Here is a 20864-nt window from a genome sequence, read left to right on the forward strand (position 1 = left end):
GTTTGACACCCCACTCTCCTTTCTTTGGTCTATAATTCCTTAATGATTTTACGTAACTGATAAGCGAGACTCTAACAACAGGGGAAGCCATGGGAAGGGCCTCGGATGCAGCAGAAGGAACTAAAGTGGCCTAAGGACAATTTACAAGTCAATAGTAAATAAGTTCTATCTTTGTAGAGAAAAACTCTATAATGGCTATGGACCCAACAAATGTGTTACTCCAAGAAGAAACTCTTCTCTTGGGGATATGTACATATATAGTAAGAAACATCAACCTCTCTTGTGACACTCTGTTCCTCTTAGACAATGGAGCTCCATTGCAAGCCCTACAAAGAGACCAATTTCTTGCTGGAGGAGAACCTCAAGGATCCTTCACAATTTTTGGACTGCAGACACAGTAGTAAGGTAAGCTACATTCATCCCCCCTTCACCATCTATAATTCTTGTTCTGAAGTTCTGCTCATTTCAAACAAGTCTCTGTTTTCCTTACACATATCACAGAGAAACCCTCAACCCCCGGATTTCAGACATAAACAAACAGGGAAATTTCTACGGATCCACGCAAGGTATAATCCTCCTTACATCAAAAAACTAGAACTTGCCTGTAGAAAAGATGCAACTTTTGTAAATAACCGTGATGGTATTGATATGCCAAACGGGCAAATTTGGAATCAAACCGAGGTTTTGAATATGTTAAAATTGTGCCAGAAAAAGAAGGACATATGTAAGACAAAAAAGATACATGCCTATGTGCTTGAGAGAAGCTCGATCTATGCAAAGGATGCTTATATTGCCTCCGCCTTGATTACTACATATGCCAAATGTGGTGCTATGGAGAAAGCAGGAGAAGTATTCGAGCAACTTCCAGTGAGAAATATTGTTACTTGGAATGCCCTTATCACTGGATATGCCCAAAACGGCCTCGGTAATGAAGCATTGCAATGTTTCCAGAACATGAAAGATTCTGGGATCTTTCCAAATGTGGTAACTTTTGTGTGCATTTTGAAAGCTTGTGGCATTGTCAGGTCTTTAGAGACCGGGCAAGATATAGATGCTGAGATTAGAAAGCAAGGATTAGTAGAGAAAAATGTTGTGATTGGGAATGCGTTGATGAACATGTACTTCAGCTGTGGTGCAATAGAGAAAGCACGAGAAGTATTTGAGCATCTTCATGTGAGAGATGTAGTTTCTTGGAGCACCTTGATTGCTGGATATACCAATCATGGATTCGGTGATGATGCGTTGAAATGTTTCAAACAAATGAAAGATGCAGGGGTGTGTCCTGATGCTAAGGCCTATGCATCCATACTAAAAGCTTGTGCCATCTCAGGGTCACTCGTCATCGGAGAAGATATTGATGCTGAAGTTAGAGAGAGAGGATTATTTCATAAAGATGTCGTGCTCGTCACTGCACTGATGAACATGTATTCTAAATGCGGTGCATTAGACAAAGCACGAGAAGTATTCAAACATATTCCGGTGCAGAATGTGGTTTCGTGGAATGCCCTCATCACTGGATATGTCAAGCACGGGCTCGGGGAAGAAGCTTTGAAGTGCTTCCAACAAATGCAAGATGTGGGAATTCATCCTAATGAGGTAACGTACATATGCATTTTGAAAGCCTGTGGCATTGCAGGTTCTTTACAAATAGGTGAAGGTATATGTGCGAAGGTTAGAAACCAAGGGCTACTGCAAAAAGCTACCATGCTTGGCACTGCTTTGATAGATATGTACTCCAAGTGCGGTGCCATTGAGAAGGCACGAGAAGTATTTGAGGAGCTTCCCATGCGAAATGTGGTGACTTGGAGTGCTCTGATTGCTGGGTATGCCCAATGTGGGTCTGGTGATGAAGCCTTGAAATGCTTCGAACAAATGCGAGATGCTGGAGTCCACCCGAATTCCATAACTTATATCAGTGTTCTAAAAGCTTGTGGTATAGTGGGGTTCGTAACAATTGGACAAGATATACATGCGGCAATCACAAGAAAAGGAGGGTTATTTCATAAAGATAATATCCTTCTTGGCACTGCATTGGTAGACATGTATTCCAAGTGTGGTGCATTCGAGAAAGCACGAGAAGTGTTCAAGGAGCTTCCAGTGAGAGATATTGTGCCATGGAGTGCCCTCCTCACAGGGTATTCACAACTAGGTAAAGAAAATGTTGTATTCAACTTATACAATAGGATGAAATCTGAAGGCATTGTGCCGGATTTAGTCATATTTGTTGCTTTATTGACAACATGTAGTCATGCAGGTTTAGTTAAAGAGGGAGAGAAGTTGTTTGATGAAATGTGTGGGGCTTTTAATCTTGTTCCGACACATGAACACTACACATGTATGGTTGACCTATGTTGTCGGGCAGGACACTTTGATAAAGTAAGAAACTTAATAGAGAAAGTCCCTCCTCCTGACCGTCTTCCTCTATTTACGACCATATTGGGTGCTTGTAGAAAATGGAGGAATGTAAACTTGGGAAGATGGGCATTTGAGCAATCTATACAATTGGGCGAAAACTGTTCAGCCATTTATGTTTGCATGGAACATATATATGCTGGAGCTGCAATGCAAATAGAAGTAGATGGAGAAGAATAAAGCAATGAAGACATTACATGGTGATGTATATGCACGTCACATCTATTATGTACATATTCCTGTGTGAAAATCTCAAAGAGATACATTCGAAACTATTCTATTGCACCAAGAGACTTCATCTAATTTACATTGGATATTGTATTTTGTTGTGGATTATAAAACAGAGAATGCATCGTATGGTGGCTATAGTACTATGTATACAAGTGGTTTTCATGAGGATCAAGCTTCATTAGAGACTATCACAAAGTGGATATTTGTCAGCATGGTAGCACACATCTTAGTCGCTGTGATATAAATCACAATAAACTATTGTAAAGGGAATATTCCTCTTGTTTGTATAAGATACTACACGGAACTCCATATCTTTGAATGGAGGATGTGGATTGGTCATACTGAGAAGCCAACTGTTGTGTTCTCCCCCAAGAATTCCTGCGATCATCCTCACAGTTTTTGAGGATCGAAATTGTATTTGAATGATTACTATTGTATTGATGATGTTGTACCCTATGCCTCTACTCCCTTACTATTCACTTGTGAAAAGTTCGCCAAAATTTTCTCAATCAAAGAATGAAAGTGAGATTAAAGCAAAGAGAAGAGTGAAGGCATGATGAGATCTTGGCAAGTAAAGATTTATATATGTCAATTGAATTATTCCAAAACCTCCAAACAAATAGGGAAGTGGTCTGAAGACATATTGCTGTCACTGTTATATATATTGCCTATAGGTGCTAACATTGATGTGGGACCCTTGACTCTCGTTAAAAAGAGTCAAACTCTTGCAAATTCTTGTACTACAGGTGTTAACATTGATATGTGGAACCCTTAACCCTCGCACAAATACTTGTACTACAAATTCTTTAACTTACAAAATCTCAAGACGCTTTCCTTCAACATGCAAAGATCACATGCATAATTTTTCCAATATCACAAAATCTCAAGACGCTTTCCTTCAACATGAATAATTTTTCCAATATCACGATATCTCACGATGCATCCCTGATGCACAATCTTTTCAATATCTCTCTAAAGCCCTTTGAGATATATTTAGGAAGATCATCATTTACAAAAATGTAATACTCCCCGATAAATTGCAGCCCAAAGCAATGAGCAGACTGCAATGTCCCACTTTGCCACATCTAATAAGATATTAAGAAATGAGTAACTATAACATGGGGTTGAATATAACCAAAATGCTAATAATATGTTTAAAACTTGAAAAAGATGAAACATGTAATCGATTGATCGACATAAAATAATGAATCAAATATTTTTTGATTGAAAATCTATCTCAATGCACAATAGAGGAACTTTTATATCATCCAGAATTATTACAGTTCTGAAACCATGTGAGCTTATTGAACCGAAGTCATTACCACCAGCCACATTATTACAGGGGACCTGCAAAGGTTCCATTTTCTCTCTGCTCATTCCATCGTTCAACCTAGCATAAGAGATCAATGCAAATGATATATCAAGTGCAACAAGTCAAATTATATATAAAACATATAATGACAAAAATGGAAGTTAATATACCCATTCCGAGGGACACAGAGAGCGGTAGTAACTTTTATATTTATCACAGTCAGATGCTGATTCCTCTCCCTTTGCCTGGATACATCTGCACAATGTTTTTTCAGCTCACAGGCAAACAAATCAAGAATATTGAATTAAAGAAATCATAATACAGGCTATGAAACAAAAATAGAAGAGAAATGAGCAAGTTGAATTAGAAGGGGAAAAACAAAAAATATTCCTTATATTCCAAAAATTAACACAGAAGTTACTTCTCTGTAATTTTAAATTTTGTGCTTTATATGGGTATTCTGGTAAACATCCAGCAAATTAAGGCATTTTGGTATTTTTTCTATAAAACCAAAAACTTGAAAAGCAACAAATGCAGGATACACTCATGTTTTTCTTAGTGAAGACAAGGAAACCATTATGCAACTGTGTGTAATGCTCACTTGTGAAATTCAATATAACGAGTAAAGCAATGCTTGGCTTGATTAGTTGTAGGGAACCGGAAATCCATGGGGGCTGTCTTTATGTCATCAACCTGGCAATCACAATTCCCACACAAAGTTTGGATTAATGCAGAAAAATTATATATAGAATGAACTCCGAAACTGTGTCAGCAAGAAATGGCTGTGCCAAAAACAATAATATTACAGAAATTTGAAAGAACATTTCAGGTTGATCCTTCATTTTTTCGGTATTCAAATATGTCAAGTTTTGAAATAAAGGGGATAAAGAGATCCAATTTATATTAAAGAAACAGTTATATAACTATACATAATATTCATATTTACATTGTAAGTTTCATATTGAATTTTTAGATAGAAAATAGTAAGAGAAATATTTCTGTTGAAGCCTTCTCTTTGCATCATTTAACCGTAGAAAGCTTTGGACAATGGAATCTCTCAGAATGACAAAAGCTCGGTGAGGAATCAATTCAGATATGTTCTGGATGTTGGAATCTCTCGGATGATAATGCTCGACGAGCTCTCTATTCAGATATGTACACAGATATTCTTGGGGTGTTGGAATCTCTCACAATAGCAAATGCTCGACTAGATCTCTATTCAGATATTCTTGGGCTGTTGGAATGACAAATGCTTGACAAGGTCTCTCTATATATGAATGGCCACTTTGAAAGGAAGTCACTGTTATCTTCTGATAGTCTGAAATATGAGCTTTCTACTTTTTCAAATTTGGATTAAGATTTAGAAATCAATTAATAGATATGTACATACTCTTAAAACATATTACTGGTATATGTATTCCTATCTCTCCAACCAGAAAACCAGTTTTGGCAGAATGGAATGAAATGTCCATGATACCTATTCACCAAAACACAGCTGATTTTTTCTTTATTTCACAAGGGACCTCCTATTTTTTCATTCCATAAATTCCTTGATAACCCCCACAAGATCAATTGTATGTGCTACTTGAGCAAATAATGTGGCCTAGTTACACTCTTTTAATTATATTCTACACAAAAATAACAGAAACTCATGCATTTTTTTCGATGATGCAGTAAACAGGCATAACTTTAACCGTGACAACATTAACATGATCCGTTATGTACCAGGCTTCCATTCCGCAAAAAGTAACATATATGATCACATTAGGGTACACATATAAAAATATCTTTATGTTAGTCATGCCATTCTGCAGAAACTATAAACTAATGCAAAAGGTAATATAATCACATTACTGCATGCATACAAAACAAACTTCAACATAAAAACAACAGAAATTCGAGAAGTTCTATTGACAATAGTAAATTTTCATAGCTTTAACATAAACCATAATTGCATGAGATGATAAGAGCCTAGGACTGAAAATTTCACCTTTGACACTTCAATCTAGTAAGTATCATTCTTAAAAAAAGCGAACTAAATGCAAGGATTAAGCTATTATAATCACATTACTGTACATGTCCATTCCTGTATGATAAGAATGCAGTACTGTGCCAAACATTATGTATGCATTCAAGTTATGTTCACTATAAAAACAAAACCAGTTTAAGTTGTAAAGGTCTGTGGTTTTGACGCGACAATTCTAATGATAAGAACGCATATTGAAAAACCTTTCCTTTATGCTTTCGTCATCCAACAAGATAAGGATGTGCACATCATAGTCCGTAAAGAAACAATAGAAACTCGTATTCACTTTGATCAATGATAGTAAAGAACAATAGCTTTAAACATGACCATGTTCACGGAGAGACAAAGACCTAGATCTCAAGGTTTCACGAAATCATCAAAACATGTCCATAGTTTCTGCCAAAAAGCAGTTGTTTCTCGTTATTTGAGAAAAGAACAAACTAGTAAAATAAAGGTCACTTACCGTAAGACTGCGTGTCTCTGCCATTTAGCTAAGCGAAGAAGAAGAATCTACCTGGAAAAGAATAGAAACAAGAATCAAAATAGGAAAGGAGAACAGGAATCAGAAAAAGAAGGAGCACCAAATAGGAAAGAAAGAGACAAAGAAGAAGATGGAGAAGGGAGAGAATGTGGAGGAAGGGAGAAGGAAGAAGAAAGAAGAAGAAGATTCAACAAAGGAATAGCACAGACACGATTCTGAAGACGAGCCCTAAGAAAAACCTAAATACAAACAAACAAACAAACAAAAAGCAGGATATAGAGAAGGAACCACAGATCGCAGGGGGGAGCAAGAGAACCGAAGATTAGATGGAAGGATGGGAAGGTATGAGAAAGGAAGGAAGGGAGAAACTTACTTGCACGGGGGCGTGTCGACTGTCTGCGTCTGTCGTGAAACGAGCAGGAAACGGCAGAGATGGAAGAAGAAGAAGAAGACGGCAAATCCTCTCTCTCTCTCTCTCTCTCTCTCTCTCTCTCTCTCTCTCTCTCTCTGTCTCCTGCGCAGAAATTCCACACAGACACAGACAATAATAATAGATCAAACAAAATTAAAACTCATAGTATGAACCATACGTAGCATACGTTCCTTCGCATTCGCGAATGTTTCAATCATTCTTTATATGGTAAATACCCTCGAAGTATGGTAAATACCGTACTTTTGTATTCATTATTTATTATAAGGTAATATTTTTTTTTTAAAGGTAAGAAAATTAAGGCAAAAAGTGTACAAAATAATAAGAAGAAGAATGTTTTGATAACATACGCATTCGTTTGCCTTCGTATAACAAAATGTTTCCCAATGCATTCGAGTATATTACGTACTATGAAACAAATGATGTTAATTCATAAATAAATAAGGGAAAAAAATCAAAAGAAAAAAAAAAAAACACAGACAATATTATCGTTTGGGAAAACAGACAAATCAAACGAAACACAAACGATTAAACTAAGAGCGCAATCTCTCCTTTCCGGTAACAATCGGCAACGGTTCCGTTTGAACCGAACCGAACCGCGAAACCGTGGCTTAACGGTTTTAAACAGTTCGGTTCAAGTTTAGGTTTTTTCTTTTTTTTTACAACGGTTCGGTTCAGTTTTAACAGTTAGAAACCGCGGTTTTAATGGTTTTTTATTTTTTAGTTTTTTTAAATTTTTAAAAAATAATAAAAATTGTTTTTAAACAATCTTTTCATTTTCATGCCTTATTCTCACATTTTAGGAAAATCTTTAAAATTATATTTTAAATTTTGACCTAAGTTGAAAACCGAAACCAAACCACAAAACCGCGGTTTTACCAGTTTAATGGCTTAACGGTTTGAAATAATAATAATGGTTCGCGTTAACGGTTTCTGGTTCGGTTCAAGTTTCAAATATTTTTAACGGTTCGGTTTTGACCCTCTCAAACCGAACCGAACCGAATTGTTGCCAATTATTATTTTCTAGGCCAACAAAATAACCAAGAAAACATAATAACCGAGATGACACAAGTAACTCTTTTTGCAAAGTACGATGCTCTCTCTTGGTTTTGGCCTTAGAAGACGTTAATATTTCTTTCTTTCTTTTTTCTTTCTTTCTCTCTCTCTCTCTCATTCTTACACACACATATTGTGTAGATTTCCTATCGAATAAAAGGCAATGCATTATTACATTGTGTTTTGTAGGTAATCTCTTGTTAATTGACCTCCACCAAATTCACATGCATCTTGACTCCAAACAATTGCTAGGTATCACGATCTTAAATTTGACATGCTCTTCAACATAATAAGTGAAATATAGGTGTGTCTTTTATGCATAATTTAGTACAAAGTTATGAAAAAAACCACACATTATTGGAACGTAACAAAAAAATGTAAATGCTTCTATCAAATTTGCTCCGTTTCAAGTGTTCTTGAGTGACCAAATACACATTTTTCCAAACTTTGGAGTTGCTCAAAAGAATACATGTTTCCCCTTGAAGTCATTTTGCTTGTTGGTTGGCCTCTACACCCATTTCTAGAATCAATCATTTGACCACCCTTTATTTGTGAGGTTTAGAAGTCTACCTATCGCTATTTTGCTCAAATGTGCAACAACTCAACAATTTCTTAATCATTGCAACTACTCACAATTCTTTATTACAGGAACTTGGTGTTCAATAATGTACACAATAAGCTTGGATTACATTCTTATTCATTGCAACTACTGACAATTCTTTATTACAAGAACTTGGTGTTCAATATTGTACACAAGAAGTTTGGATTATATTAGTGTGACCTTACGCATGACAAGATTGGATTACATCATATATTTGGAGCTCAAACTAGGAAGCTTGTCATGAGCCTCACAAGGAGTTAAGAAAACAGTTTAGAATCTTTTGAAAGTCGAAGAATGTTGGACACTTGAATATTCCACAAACTAGACTTAATATCACCATTTAAAAAACTTAGAAAGTATAGAGATTTCAATGTACCATTTTGAAGCTCAAATGTTATTGATTAGAGAGAAAGAAAAGGAATCAATTGACTTCTATTGCCTAATAAGTTACAAGTTCTTTTGCCATATCCATAACCATTATGGTGTGTACATCATAAAAGTAGAAATATTCAGAATTTTGAAATCAGATAAAAATTTAGTACCCATTCTCAAACAAAAATGAATTCTTCCATTTCTCATCCCTAGTTGGACAGTGACAATAGCATCTAATTGAGAGTTACTCGATAAAAGGTCATGTACAACTACTTCAAGCTTTCCATCTTGACTTGAATATTGTATGGAATGTGAAGAAGAATGTGAAGCACTTATGCAGCAACCAATGTTACGGCACAAATGCAGCATCTAACAAGGTTTTCTGGTTCCTCAAAAATATGTTTCTATTTCCACTCTCCCTTTGGCATGAGCTGAAGACCCATGTGTTAACCTCAAAAGTCAATCACAAAATTACTCGATTATAATAATATAATAGCATCGAGTCTATATGCATTAAGAAGAAACCTTTGGAAGTTAAAACCACATCACCCCCTTCTATCATCTCTCTCCAGCTGCTGGCCAACAACAATAAAACAAAACCATCAACCATTTCTATATTCATAAGAAAAGCATAAAGATACCAATCAGAATATTTATACTAGTAAGTTTGAGATCACAAGATGGATAAGTAGTACCATCATCAAAATCAGCTTGGTTTGAAATATCCTTGGCATCAGACTCGTTGACTAGAATTTCAGCACCATGCTCATTGGGCTCAACTCCACCATTTTCGAATGGAACTCCAGAATTTGATTCTTGTTTATCATCATTAGCTGTAGATGCTAATGAGAGTGGTATAATTCCATTACTATGTGGCATAGGAAATGAGGTTGCAAACACATACTGTTGAAGATTCTCTAGAAGTTCCTTCGAATCAATCTTCGAACCTGGATAGCAGCGCTGGAAGCAGGAGATGCAATATGGGCATGCCACCTTCACACACACACAATTGCTATCATGCATGCTGGTCCACATTTATAAACAAACACTATTGATCTTGTAAACCATTTCTTTAAGTTCACCATCACACAGAACATACACTAGAGATCTTGTAAAGCTCTCCGATCCTTCATCATATAAATATGCTCTAGAAATTGTAACGCATTCAGATGCACCATCATACAAAACATACCACAAATATTGAAAAACATTCTGATTGACCACGGTACAAACCTGCACTAGAAATATGGTAAAGCATTCTGAGCCAGTATCATATAAACATACCATCGATATTGTAAAGCATTCTGGTTCACACACAACAAACATACTGTATACTATCGATATTGTAAAGCATGCTTAACCTAGTCTGTTTCAATGTTTAGCTTGGACTGCAAGATGGTATCCATGCCCTCCTTGTTGTCTGCAAGGGATTGGATGGAAAAGACATCGATCATGGGGAAATATTTCATTTTTCCTCTGAAAGTTTGACAAGCAGTTTCACTGGCAGAGCTCAACTTTGGCAGAGTTGTGCAAGTATTTGCAATTGATACGAAATCAATAACAGACTTCAGTAATCAAACAGTCAACAAAGCTACATAGTACAAAAAGCAGCATAGAGACCATCGATGATATCAATAAAGATGAAGCTGGAAGACAAAGCTATAGAAATTTGAAGGGCTAAAAGTTAGAGAAATGCATCTGATCGTAACAACCATTACCTAATCGACAATCAACAATAGCATACATGCATCTGATCATAACAAGCATTACCTAATTGACAATCAACAATAGCATACATGCATCTAATCATTAATATTTCTATGAAGCCTCAAAAAACCATAAGGTAATGTTCACCTCAATAAACGCCCGGCACATTCCCATGAAGAGACTTGTCTCATCATCTTTGATAAGTCTTGAGCTTGAGTTAAAGTAATAAAGATAATCTGAAACATTTTGCAAAGCTCTCTTAAGTTCTGAAGCTAAAATGTTTTTCAGACTTAAAGGCGCACAATGTCTCAGCTCATTCATAGCCACTAGAAGTCCTGCATAATGGATGACGATCATGATCATATTAAAATAGAGCATAAAACTGTATATTAAGAAAATGGCATTGTTCCCACACACTAACCATTGACAAATGCTGCCAGCGGAGGATGTTCCATAAGTACATAAGGTGGGGAAACATTTTCTGTCACATCACTAGCCCCTCTACTTCCGATACCAACTGAAGGAAGAGCAATCCATCTATGAGAATCAAGAGCAAGCTGGAAGTAAATTGAGACACGGAAATATGTCATATGACCAACTGCTGGAGAAAAAAAACATCCAAATATAATCCTGATTTCTGGCAAAGGCTGAATTTACAATTATGTTAAAAAAAATCAAATAGATGCCTCACAATCACCTATAGTAACTGTAGGTTAGAAAAATGATACAAGCATCTACAAAAAAATCTATACCACTTTTAGGTAGAAATCTAATCAACTCTAGTTCCATATGCATTGATAAGAAAATTTGCATCTAGAGAAAGTAATGCTATTTCCTTTATAATTAAATGAGTTTAATCACAAGCAGATTAATATGAATAATCAAGAAAGAAATGTAGTTTTGAAACTAGGAGGAGTTGTTCTGTAGAGAATCCGACCGGCCAAAACCAGTCCACACTAGTGCATATGCGGGTGCAAAGATTGAAACAACCAAAATCACAAAAGACGAAAATGAAAGTACAGAGACACAAGATTTAACATGGAAAACCCTGAATGGGAAAAACCACGGGAGTCCACAAACTCCAAACTATATCACTATGGTAGGCAGAAAATACACAGGAGACTCTAAGGCAACGACCTTGAACTCCTCTCCATCAAACGATGGTTACAACGGAGTTACAGCTCTCACTCACTCTCTCTCCTACACTCTCTTAGTTACAGAGGCAACTACCAACAACTATTGATCATCTTCTAATGATTTGGCATTAACTAATAGATTATTGATGGAAGCTAGTATCAGGGTGGTCTGGATTGAAATCTGTCAATAATGTGGTCAAAGCGGCAGGAATCCAGGTTGGGAATCATTTATACTGCTTTTAATATTACATAATGAGTCCTTTAGTTGTACAATAGCCGCCCTAAGTTTTGTACTTGATTTTTATGAAAAAAAAGATTTAGCGTCTCAAAGACGCTGATCAATTACACCATAAAACTTGTCCCTCCAATGAAGCAATTCTTCTTGCAATTTACGTCACGATTTTTTTGTCATGAATTTTCAAACAAACTTGTCAGAGTCTCTGCATTACATGATCCATTAAGACACATGTGCACTGCTCAGATATAGCCCACATGGGTGATAGGGTTATTTCCTTCATGGGCTGTCCAATATTGTGTAGCATAGCTTTCTAAAATATGTATACCCGTACCTTAGAAATATAGAATCGTTTAGAAAAGAGGGGATAAAAAGACAATCATTTAAAGAAAGCCCATCTTATTGCTTTCATAACAGAACCTGAGTTTCAGGTCTAGGTAAAAATATTTTGTATGCATAAATAACATGAGTGCCCTATTGCTAGCTCAGGTTAAGTACCAAACATCATGAAGTATTGTAATCTTTTCAAATGAATCTGTAGAACATATATGCCATATTGAGAAATGCAAACTAACCTGGAAATTCTCAACTGCTGCTGCAATGTTGCTAGAAAAAAGGTTATATACAGACCTGATCAAAAGAAAGGAACATAACAAAAATTAACTTTTGTGCTTATTGATGTCTTCATTTTTTTAATTGACCTGGGGTATGATTCATTACTAAAAAATGAAAATAAGACGTTCAGGACATGGACCAAAAGACACTTACAAACCAGGCAAGCACCAAATCTACTAACAATCAGGTATAGAGGTTTACATCTCAAACAGTGGAGGAAGAAGGCCTCGAAAATCCATTCCAACACGCCCAAGGCTCATCCCACAATACTTCAACAGAGCAATCCAAAAGCATAAATGTCATACTCCAATCGAGATGAATTCCATGAAGCCACATATACCACACAAAGAAATAAATATCAAGCATACCATGCATTGCTCAAGAAGGGTTGCCAAAGACATCCCATCTGTAATCTTAGGAAGTAAGGTTTGCAGTACAGTGAGATGTAAGGTGATCCTATGCATGGCCCAGCTATAAAGAAGACCCCCATCATATCTTTCCTCATTTCCAGAAGTATCATCAGTGAAGATAGCTCGGTACTGAGTGACCACATCAAAAAGGTGCACCCGATGACAATCTGCTAGTCTCTTCAGGTAATCATAAGCATTTCCTTGGTCTAAATCATCTATAATGCCAGCAAGCCAAGTGTCTCTGCACCTTAAAAACTGCAGTTCAGAGAAGCCAAATTCTTCATAATTTACGATAACCATCAGAGAGGCTACTTATTTGATTTTTCTAGTCATTGATTATGATCACAATTGATACTTACCTGGAGACGAATTTCATGTTCTGTAAACACACCCAAGCGACGCAAATAACCAATCACTCGGAGACATTCTGGCAGCTGCATATCAATATATTCCCATAAAACAGTTAGCAAAGAAAGTTTCAAGTTAGAATAAGTTCTAAATTTGACAGAAAACTAACACTCTTACCTGAATGCTAGACCGTAGCCTTTGCAGCAACTGCAAAAGCATAGACTGCGTGATTTGTTTCACCTCCGCAACTAAAGATTGAATTACTGGGAGTCTAATAATGAAAAGCAACAAAATAACTTGAGCATATATGCCATTCCAATCATCAAGTGTTGAAATGAAAACTTTAAAACAGGCTGTATTATTACTTTGAGTGAAGTGTTGCCAGCTTGGAAACAAAGGTTTCCAGATCAAGTGCCTCATCATAGTTCCCATTCCGTACACATCTGCACATTCAAGAGCAAGAACTTGAAAGCTGAAACATTCCATCCTCTACAGCAGGAAGTTTTAATGATGAACCTGAGTGATGGTAAAAGGCAACCACAAAGCAGCACATATGTAAAACAGATTCATATGCATATGGACATACATTTCGAGATCTCAGACTAGAAAATATTTAACCCCACATTTGGGTGAACTATTCATATACATCACATGTAAGTTCTTGTATAATTACAAAGAATTGTGAAACATGAGAAAATGAGGTGGTAGCAAAAAATTTAATAGCAGAAAAACTAAATTCCTGAAATTGTGAACCAGTTTTTAAGAAATTGAAACAAAACGAAAACTAAAGAACAAAACAATAGAAATAACTATGTACATAATAATTGTTTGTCGAATGGAACATGTGGGTATGTTTCAAACTTTTCCTTCTACGCAATCTAGCTTGAGATCACATTATTTTCCTTGCCAAACGAAGCCCTAAAATTTACCACAATACGCACACACAACCCTGCCACATCTTCGAGGGTATATGATAGAAAAAATGCATTTTTCTGGTGCAATTAACTTTCCGTTTCAGGTATGATCATGCCAGATCCATACAGTTCAGGGTATATATATTTGGAATTTCTAGAAAGCAAGCAATGAGACACAAAACATGAAAGAGGAATGAACCTCAAAATAAACCGAGACAAAAGAGTACAAGGTTATGAGCAGACTGCAAGTGAGTGAGAAGCCACATGAGACAGGCTACAGGAAACGGGCTCAAATGAACATACAAAAGAGAAAAGCACGATAGCTGAAAGGTGGAAACTAATGAGATAAGTAAATCATTATGGAAGGAGCCTTTTTATAGACCACAACTTAGAGTAGTTGGCAGGCTGCACAACTGCATAAATGGCAGCATTTGGGCCATATAGGTTCCAAACAAACAGAAAAGAAAAACCTTTCACTTCACAAATAATGTGATAAAAAATAAATATTATAAAGCATACGTGTCCATTAGCTGAGGAATCTCTAACAAGTCCAAAATTGAACTATGATTTGCAAGAAGCATCTGATTGAGGCTGCGCTTCTCCAATACTTGTTGCCCAGATTCCATAAATATGTTACAGCCACTTGTAAGCTCTGGAATTCTAGCAATCTGCAAGCTCACACAAATACTTTAAATTAAGATAGAACTAAAGATCCGAAAAATGAGAATATAATCATGTCCAACTCAAATAATGAGCCAGAAAATTATATCATAATTTCTGTGCACACTTTTTGCATCATCTCCAATATCTAGAGGTCATCACATGCATAAGCAGAACAAAACGTAAAGACATAAGATGTACTCACAAGCCAGATATCACGTAATTAACTGCAATGAAACAAAAAAATACCATAATAACCATGCCAGACTAATAGTAGATTTTATTGAACAATTCTATATGTCTGTTAAGCAGTTAAGGAAGTCCCTACAAGGCATGATATGTTTTAAATTTTACTTGTAGGAAACCTCTGGTACAAGGAGGATCCTCATCTTTTGCATTATTTTTCCCTCTGCCAGAATAAATCAATGCATACATCACTCCCTCTTTCAACCTCCAGCAGTTCATTACAAGTAGACAAGACATTTATCACTTGACTAAGAGAATTGGTAGATCCAGATAAAGAAGAAAGCTCTACAATAGACACGTAAGCCTAATCTTGGAAATGTGTACCAGAGATTCCAAATGTTGGTCCACAGATGTCATTTCTTCCCCGATAGTATGCAAAGCTTCAGCTGCAGTGATGAAAGCCCGATAATTTCCAACAGCCAAATCTTGCATCTGTCGACGTATTCTCTCAGCATCTACACGTAAAAGTTCCGGTTCCTAGTTTCACAAGACAAACAAAGAATCAAATGGTTAGGGCTTTAGCTGATGAGGCAACCCCTAAACAATATTTGAGACATCTTGGCATTTTGTCATCAAGGCAATTAGGTCTGAAAAAGTATGTATTGATAAGCATCCAGTTGTACAACAGGCCCAGATATCTTCATTCATAACATGGTTGAAACATGTTCAAGAGATCATCTTCATAACAAGGTTCAAACCTGTTCTTTAGGAAAATTAACTGTGCCACAATTTTCTGCTCAATACCTTGTGTAATCGATCCAAACTAAATGAAAGAAGCTCTGAAATATATCCTTGCTGTGAAGGATTGCTGAGAGAAGATGGTAACGCATCCATCTTGTCTGTGTAGGGTGAGAGTGTCAGCATTTCAACAATGATAGGATAAATTATGGGGACGTCTTTCTGTTCATATCAGTGCCTTAGCAGCAACAAAAAATAATGCGCACACAAAATCACCTGTAATGACAAAAACATTAGAAAGATGTACCAAAATAGGGGATAAGACTTAGATCAAAATTTACAGAAATGTGATTGGAATCTAGGAAAAAGGAACTAGCTTGCACATGCTTACATGCATACAATATATGCAATTTGACAGAAATGGTAAACAAATCTTCAAACCTCATTCCAACATTCAAAGACTATAGGTATCCAATTGACCTTGTGATGAGAAAAGCATTAGAATATCCTATAAATCTTTGATCAGAAATTAAAGAATCCTAATTAAAAGCCACGGTGCAAAAAACTAATGTGCACATGTTTTAATGCATGCATTGTAATGAATTATTACAGAAAATGTTAAAACCAATCTTCAATCAAACACTCAGAGACCTAGGGATCCAAATTCATTCACTAAAAGCTCCAGAATACACACATACAAACAACTACAATGACCAAAAAGTTTCAAATATACATAAAAATAGAGGATAATATTAGATCAGAAACTAAAGAAACCTAATCAGAATTCACGGGGAGAAAAACTGTACATACGCATTCCAATGCAAATTTGACAGAAATGTCAAAGAAATCCGAATTGAGCACTCAGAGACCTAGGGATCCAAAATAAACAGCTGGAAAGCATACATATAAATAAATATGCAATAATGTAGGGTATCAATCTTAGGTCACAAAATAAGTAAGAAAATATAGTCACAAATTCAAGGAGTGGAAAACTAATCTTTGACATATTCTGATACATTGGTGGTGGATCCAACCTAAGATTCACTAAAATCTTAGAATAAACAAGAGCTGGAATGTAACATGGAGATTAACCTTATTCAGAATTTGAAAACTGAGATGAATGCCATTATATGAAATTTGACAGAAATGTTACGGAAATCTTGGATCAAGCACACTCATACAACTACAAATTCATCTCAATTTTCACTAAAACAAGATCAATCAACAAAAACCTTAAGAATCAGTAACAGTTTAAGAGTAACCATACATATCTGCAAGCTGAATCAAGCACCATAATAGATCAGTGGCAAAGATAACCTGACCATGTTATGAATTTTTAATGAAATACGAGAGGAATCTTGAATCACGATCTCTCAAGATCTCAAACAAAAAGGATCCAATCGGATTTTTCACTAAAAAACTCAAACTTCAACAAAAAATAAAAGTGATACATGCAGATTAATCACATTTTTAAATCAAATGAACTACATCGCTAAAATTTGACAGAAAATATTCAATCAAATCAACTCAAATTTCCATGAAAACCCCAGCTGAAAGGCATAATGAATCAAAACACAAGCATTCAACGGATGATTCACGAATATAATAAGAATAAACAACAGAAGATAACTACAAGAACAAATGAAAATTGAAATGTAGGTTATACAGATCCATCCTACTTCCAACTCGATGAAACCCCAGCCGGAAATTGAGCAGAAATGATTACCTGAGACTGACAGGAAAAGATGGGATGCAGAGTATTTTCGAAAAACCTTCGCGGAGAAACGTTTCTGATTATTGGCGATCCGAACCCAGGCCTTCTGAGCAGAGCAAATAGAAGCACTGCAGAAGAAGAGGGGGAAGAATTCACGGAATTACGAAGCTAATCCTCTTCTTTTCTAAATATTACAAAAGTAGACCTCCCTCGAGAGCCAAGCTTTTCCCATTTCAATGTAAATTTTCAGTGTAAATCCAGAACAAAGGGGGGAAAGAGAAAACACACCAAAATATTATTGCCAGGTGCCAAGTATTGAGGCCTCGACTTCTCGATACATTCGCTCGGGGCTCACACCTCTCTACTGGATCTTGAGATTGTTCCTTCATTTTTCATTGTATATTGGTTCAAGTGTGGAGCTTAGTCTTGGAGTTTCGGGATTTCTTCTTCATTGAGATCCTAACTCATCTGCTTGTAGATTTACTCCTTCATTGTGATCATAACTCATCCCATTGTGGAGTTGATGCCATGCATTTTGGCATTCCTTCGTTCTGATCGCATTTCATATGGAATTGGTTGTTAAGTACTTGTCGTACCCTCACATCTTCCATATTCAAACAACATGGACATGGACATTAGAAGTAAGGTACCCAAGTAGCTAGTTTTGCATGAGGATGAGGGGATATTATAGAGGAAAGCCACTAGTCACTCTCTATTAACTACATTTTGTGTTAATAGTTTATCTGGGCTCAAGAATGATTGATTCTGCATAACTCCACTAGACAATACATGTGGTTGGAAGAAACCCATGTACATTGATCACTATGTTTTATATTTTGTTGGATTATGGAACTAATCACTAGATTTCTAGACTCCATTGGTTCTATCATATTTTGCTCAACTAATATGAAGAAACTCTCACACAATAATCACTAGGTTTTAGAAATTTTGGAACAAATGACTGGATTTCAAGATATATTCATATTGGTTGTGTTTGCAACAAGATTCGTCTCTATCTTCCATCAATCATCATAGTCAAAATATTTCATGCACAATCCATCTTGCGTAGAGATGATTGTTTTCGATAATCTACACACACACATGTATATATACTCTATTCTCAACCTTTATATCATAAAGCCTTTGGTAAATAGATACTTGAAAAATAGGTTTGGTATGTATGTGTTGAAGAAATTCATGGCTTAATAGAGCCATTGTATTTGAAATATATGAAAGTAAGGATCCATTTCTTAATTATTATAATGCAGGTTTATTGTTTTATAGGTTCATATTTGCCTATATCAAAAGTTCAATTGTCCCACTATGTGATAAAGTTATAGTGATGATGGTCAATAACCCTCAATTACCTGAACCTATATCTATTGTGAGGGTTAGATTGGTGGCACCTTGATTTTCTAAGTGTTGAAAATGTTACACATTTGAATCACGAATCTCCCAAAATACATTATCTTTAAAAAATGGTGCCTCGTGAACTTGTATAAGGGTGGGCGTTAAGATGTGTGATGTTGCATGTATGCTTGATGGTGGGAAGCAATGTGATAAGGTCCCAATGTAGGCTTAAAATTTGGGATTTACAAGTAGTTAGTCGCCCATACACAGAGACAAGGACCCCTTGTTGCCCAATGACTCGTTTCACAATATGCATTATTGTGAAAGTGTGTGTAATAATGGGAGACAAGGTCGTGTTATCTTCTTCGGATGTCAAATATGATATATGTGTCCAAAATGTAACCAAAGACACAAATATTGAAACATTAGGTATATCCCTAAACCCAATAAAAAATGGAATATGGAATTTCATATGAAATATTGGGTATGCACGTCCTTTCCTTTTGATGAACTTCCCAATTAAATATGGGCAGCATTGAATACCACCAAAAGTAAGTAGAGCACGAGATAAATATCTTCCACACAGCTATGACTAGCAATGGTACTACACCATTGTGCACCAAATTAACCTTTAGTGTAAATACGCATATCACTCTACTATCCTAAAACGTAGAAAACACTTTTAGTACATCTTTCTTAGTTAGTGATTTATTTTGTTTACTGCCTTGTCCTTGATGGCATCCCCTTTGCAAGAAAACAATATTTCAATTCATGACTTGCGGAGAGCAATTTCTCCCAATTTTGGTCCATAAATGATTGTTACATAGGATTGTGTTTGAGGCATGTTCGAATAATATTTACTTTATTCATAGGCTCCTTGTTTGTTCCTCATCCATGTGGTTGATCTTTGTTTTAGAAACATAATTTGCCATCTTCGAGGTGGCTATAGTCTTATAATGACAAGGAAACAAATTCACGGTACGTAAGCTCTTTTTGTATTATATATTTTATAATAATTAGCAAACATGTTCTCACTCATGAGATTATTTGATTTTTAACAACTCTCTGACTATAAATTGAGCATTCACTAATCATGTCAAGGTTAGAGTCTTCATTTGCTAAGTACACTTTTAATTAAGATATGGCCATGTCCTAATTAAGATTTTGCTATTTGTGTCCTAGTTTGAACCTTAATTACATGTTTATTATTAATTTTCCTGTGACATTAGGAGCTTGACTTAGATCATACATAAGTCATTGGAAACAAGCAAGCATACTTGGGTAATTTCCAATCAAGAAAGTGAGGATATATACATAGGATGGAAGGAGCATGAAGTCCATCCCATTTTCATGGGTTTCAAAGTTTTTAAGGGGTATAAAATACAATGCATGGAAATGTGGAAGAGATGATATTTGCGAATATCTCATTTGCTTTAATGTTGGCACCATGATACCACTATTGAATGCTTTTACAGACATGCTATTGTGTGCTTCAAATTAAATTTGGGGAAGGGCAAACAATACTGGTTTCTAACATTGGATAATCATTAAATAAAGGAGCATCTCCCCCCCCCCCCCCCAAGACTAGAAAGAAAAATAATTAAAAGCTAGATTGTTCTCAGTACATGTGAATGAGTTCAATCTTAAAACAATAAAATCATGAAGCCTATGAGTCAATACAATTGTTAGAGGTTTGAGCATTCGAATGGCTCGTATTTTTAATTTCAAATGCTCACTTTGTAAGATTTTACGTTATTTGTATGGAGGTAAAGATTATATGTAAGAAAAATGCAATAGACCCATAAGTTGAAATGCGTGAACCCTACTAAGATTTAAATGAGAGCATATAACTCTAAATGGTCGCAAATGTTGTGAGAAAAATTGTATGAGCAAAAAGGTCACAAACATAGTTATGCAAATCTCGAGGTGG

At 35.9% G+C, this 20864-nt stretch overlaps 3 protein-coding genes across 7 annotated transcripts; 1 reads left to right on the top strand and 2 right to left on the bottom strand.

Moving 5' to 3' along the window:
• The first annotated feature begins 274 nt into the window (after positions 1 to 274).
• LOC147854956 (pentatricopeptide repeat-containing protein At2g27610-like) lies at positions 275 to 3004 on the top strand. 3 transcript variants are annotated; one of them, XM_087331751.1, is made up of 3 exons: positions 275 to 405; positions 502 to 2149; positions 2255 to 3004. In XM_087331751.1, the coding sequence occupies exons 1-3, from the start codon at positions 307 to 309 to the stop codon at positions 2590 to 2592; spliced, it is 2085 nt and encodes a 694-aa protein (XP_087187877.1). In that variant the 5' UTR covers positions 275 to 306; the 3' UTR covers positions 2593 to 3004. The 3 variants fall into 3 exon arrangements, with proteins under 3 accessions (XP_087187877.1, XP_087187876.1, XP_087187878.1); XM_087331752.1 differs by having other exon boundaries at positions 334 to 405; positions 502 to 566; positions 709 to 2874; XM_087331750.1 differs by having other exon boundaries at positions 502 to 3000.
• An 841-nt stretch (positions 3005 to 3845) lies between these two features.
• Positions 3846 to 6934, bottom strand: LOC147854957 (cytochrome c oxidase subunit 6b-2-like). The gene is made up of 5 exons (XM_087330882.1): positions 6836 to 6934; positions 6445 to 6491; positions 4557 to 4648; positions 4126 to 4210; positions 3846 to 4033 (listed from the first exon to the last, which is right to left on the bottom strand). Exons 2-5 carry the CDS (start codon positions 6466 to 6468, stop codon positions 3980 to 3982), a joined length of 255 nt encoding a protein of 84 aa, XP_087187008.1. The 5' UTR covers positions 6469 to 6491; positions 6836 to 6934; the 3' UTR covers positions 3846 to 3979.
• Positions 6935 to 8962: 2028 nt separating this feature from the next.
• Positions 8963 to 17732, bottom strand: LOC147854958 (conserved oligomeric Golgi complex component-related / COG complex component-like protein). 3 transcript variants are annotated; one of them, XM_087331139.1, is made up of 14 exons: positions 17597 to 17732; positions 15937 to 16146; positions 15517 to 15669; positions 14806 to 14954; positions 13738 to 13815; positions 13550 to 13643; positions 13384 to 13458; positions 12983 to 13279; positions 12816 to 12883; positions 12575 to 12629; positions 11050 to 11185; positions 10776 to 10963; positions 9617 to 9914; positions 8963 to 9493 (listed from the first exon to the last, which is right to left on the bottom strand). In XM_087331139.1, the coding sequence occupies exons 2-14, from the start codon at positions 16054 to 16056 to the stop codon at positions 9480 to 9482; spliced, it is 1725 nt and encodes a 574-aa protein (XP_087187265.1). In that variant the 5' UTR covers positions 16057 to 16146; positions 17597 to 17732; the 3' UTR covers positions 8963 to 9479. The 3 variants fall into 3 exon arrangements, with proteins under 3 accessions (XP_087187265.1, XP_087187264.1, XP_087187266.1); XM_087331138.1 differs by having other exon boundaries at positions 8963 to 9496; XM_087331140.1 differs by lacking the exons at positions 8963 to 9493; positions 9617 to 9914 and adding an exon at positions 9924 to 10639 and having other exon boundaries at positions 10692 to 10963.
• Positions 17733 to 20864: the final 3132 nt, after the last annotated feature.

Source organism: Azolla caroliniana, unplaced genomic scaffold, assembly GCF_043228905.1.
Source record: "Azolla caroliniana isolate FFs.n. ecotype wild unplaced genomic scaffold, voAzoCaro1.0.p SCAF_15, whole genome shotgun sequence".
Taxonomy (NCBI): domain Eukaryota; kingdom Viridiplantae; phylum Streptophyta; class Polypodiopsida; order Salviniales; family Salviniaceae; genus Azolla; species Azolla caroliniana.

Coding starts and splice junctions, on each gene's coding strand:
- LOC147854957 (XM_087330882.1), bottom strand. CDS start 6,468: ATGGCAGAGACACGCAGTCTTACG. Junction 4,649..6,444: donor CAGAGACACGCAGTCTTACG/GTAAGTGACCTT, acceptor TGTGATTGCCAG/GTTGATGACATAAAGACAGC. Junction 4,211..4,556: donor CGTTATATTGAATTTCACAA/GTGAGCATTACA, acceptor AACATTGTGCAG/ATGTATCCAGGCAAAGGGAG.
- LOC147854958 (XM_087331138.1), bottom strand. CDS start 16,056: ATGCTGACACTCTCACCCTACACAGACAAGATGGATGCGTTACCATCT. Junction 12,630..12,815: donor CTTCCTCCACTGTTTGAGAT/GTAAACCTCTAT, acceptor TCTTTTGATCAG/GTCTGTATATAACCTTTTTT. Junction 10,964..11,049: donor GCTGGCAGCATTTGTCAATG/GTTAGTGTGTGG, acceptor TCCATTATGCAG/GACTTCTAGTGGCTATGAAT.
- LOC147854956 (XM_087331750.1), top strand. CDS start 307: ATGGAGCTCCATTGCAAGCCCTACAAAGAGACCAATTTCTTGCTGGAG. Junction 406..501: donor ACTGCAGACACAGTAGTAAG/GTAAGCTACATT, acceptor CACATATCACAG/AGAAACCCTCAACCCCCGGA.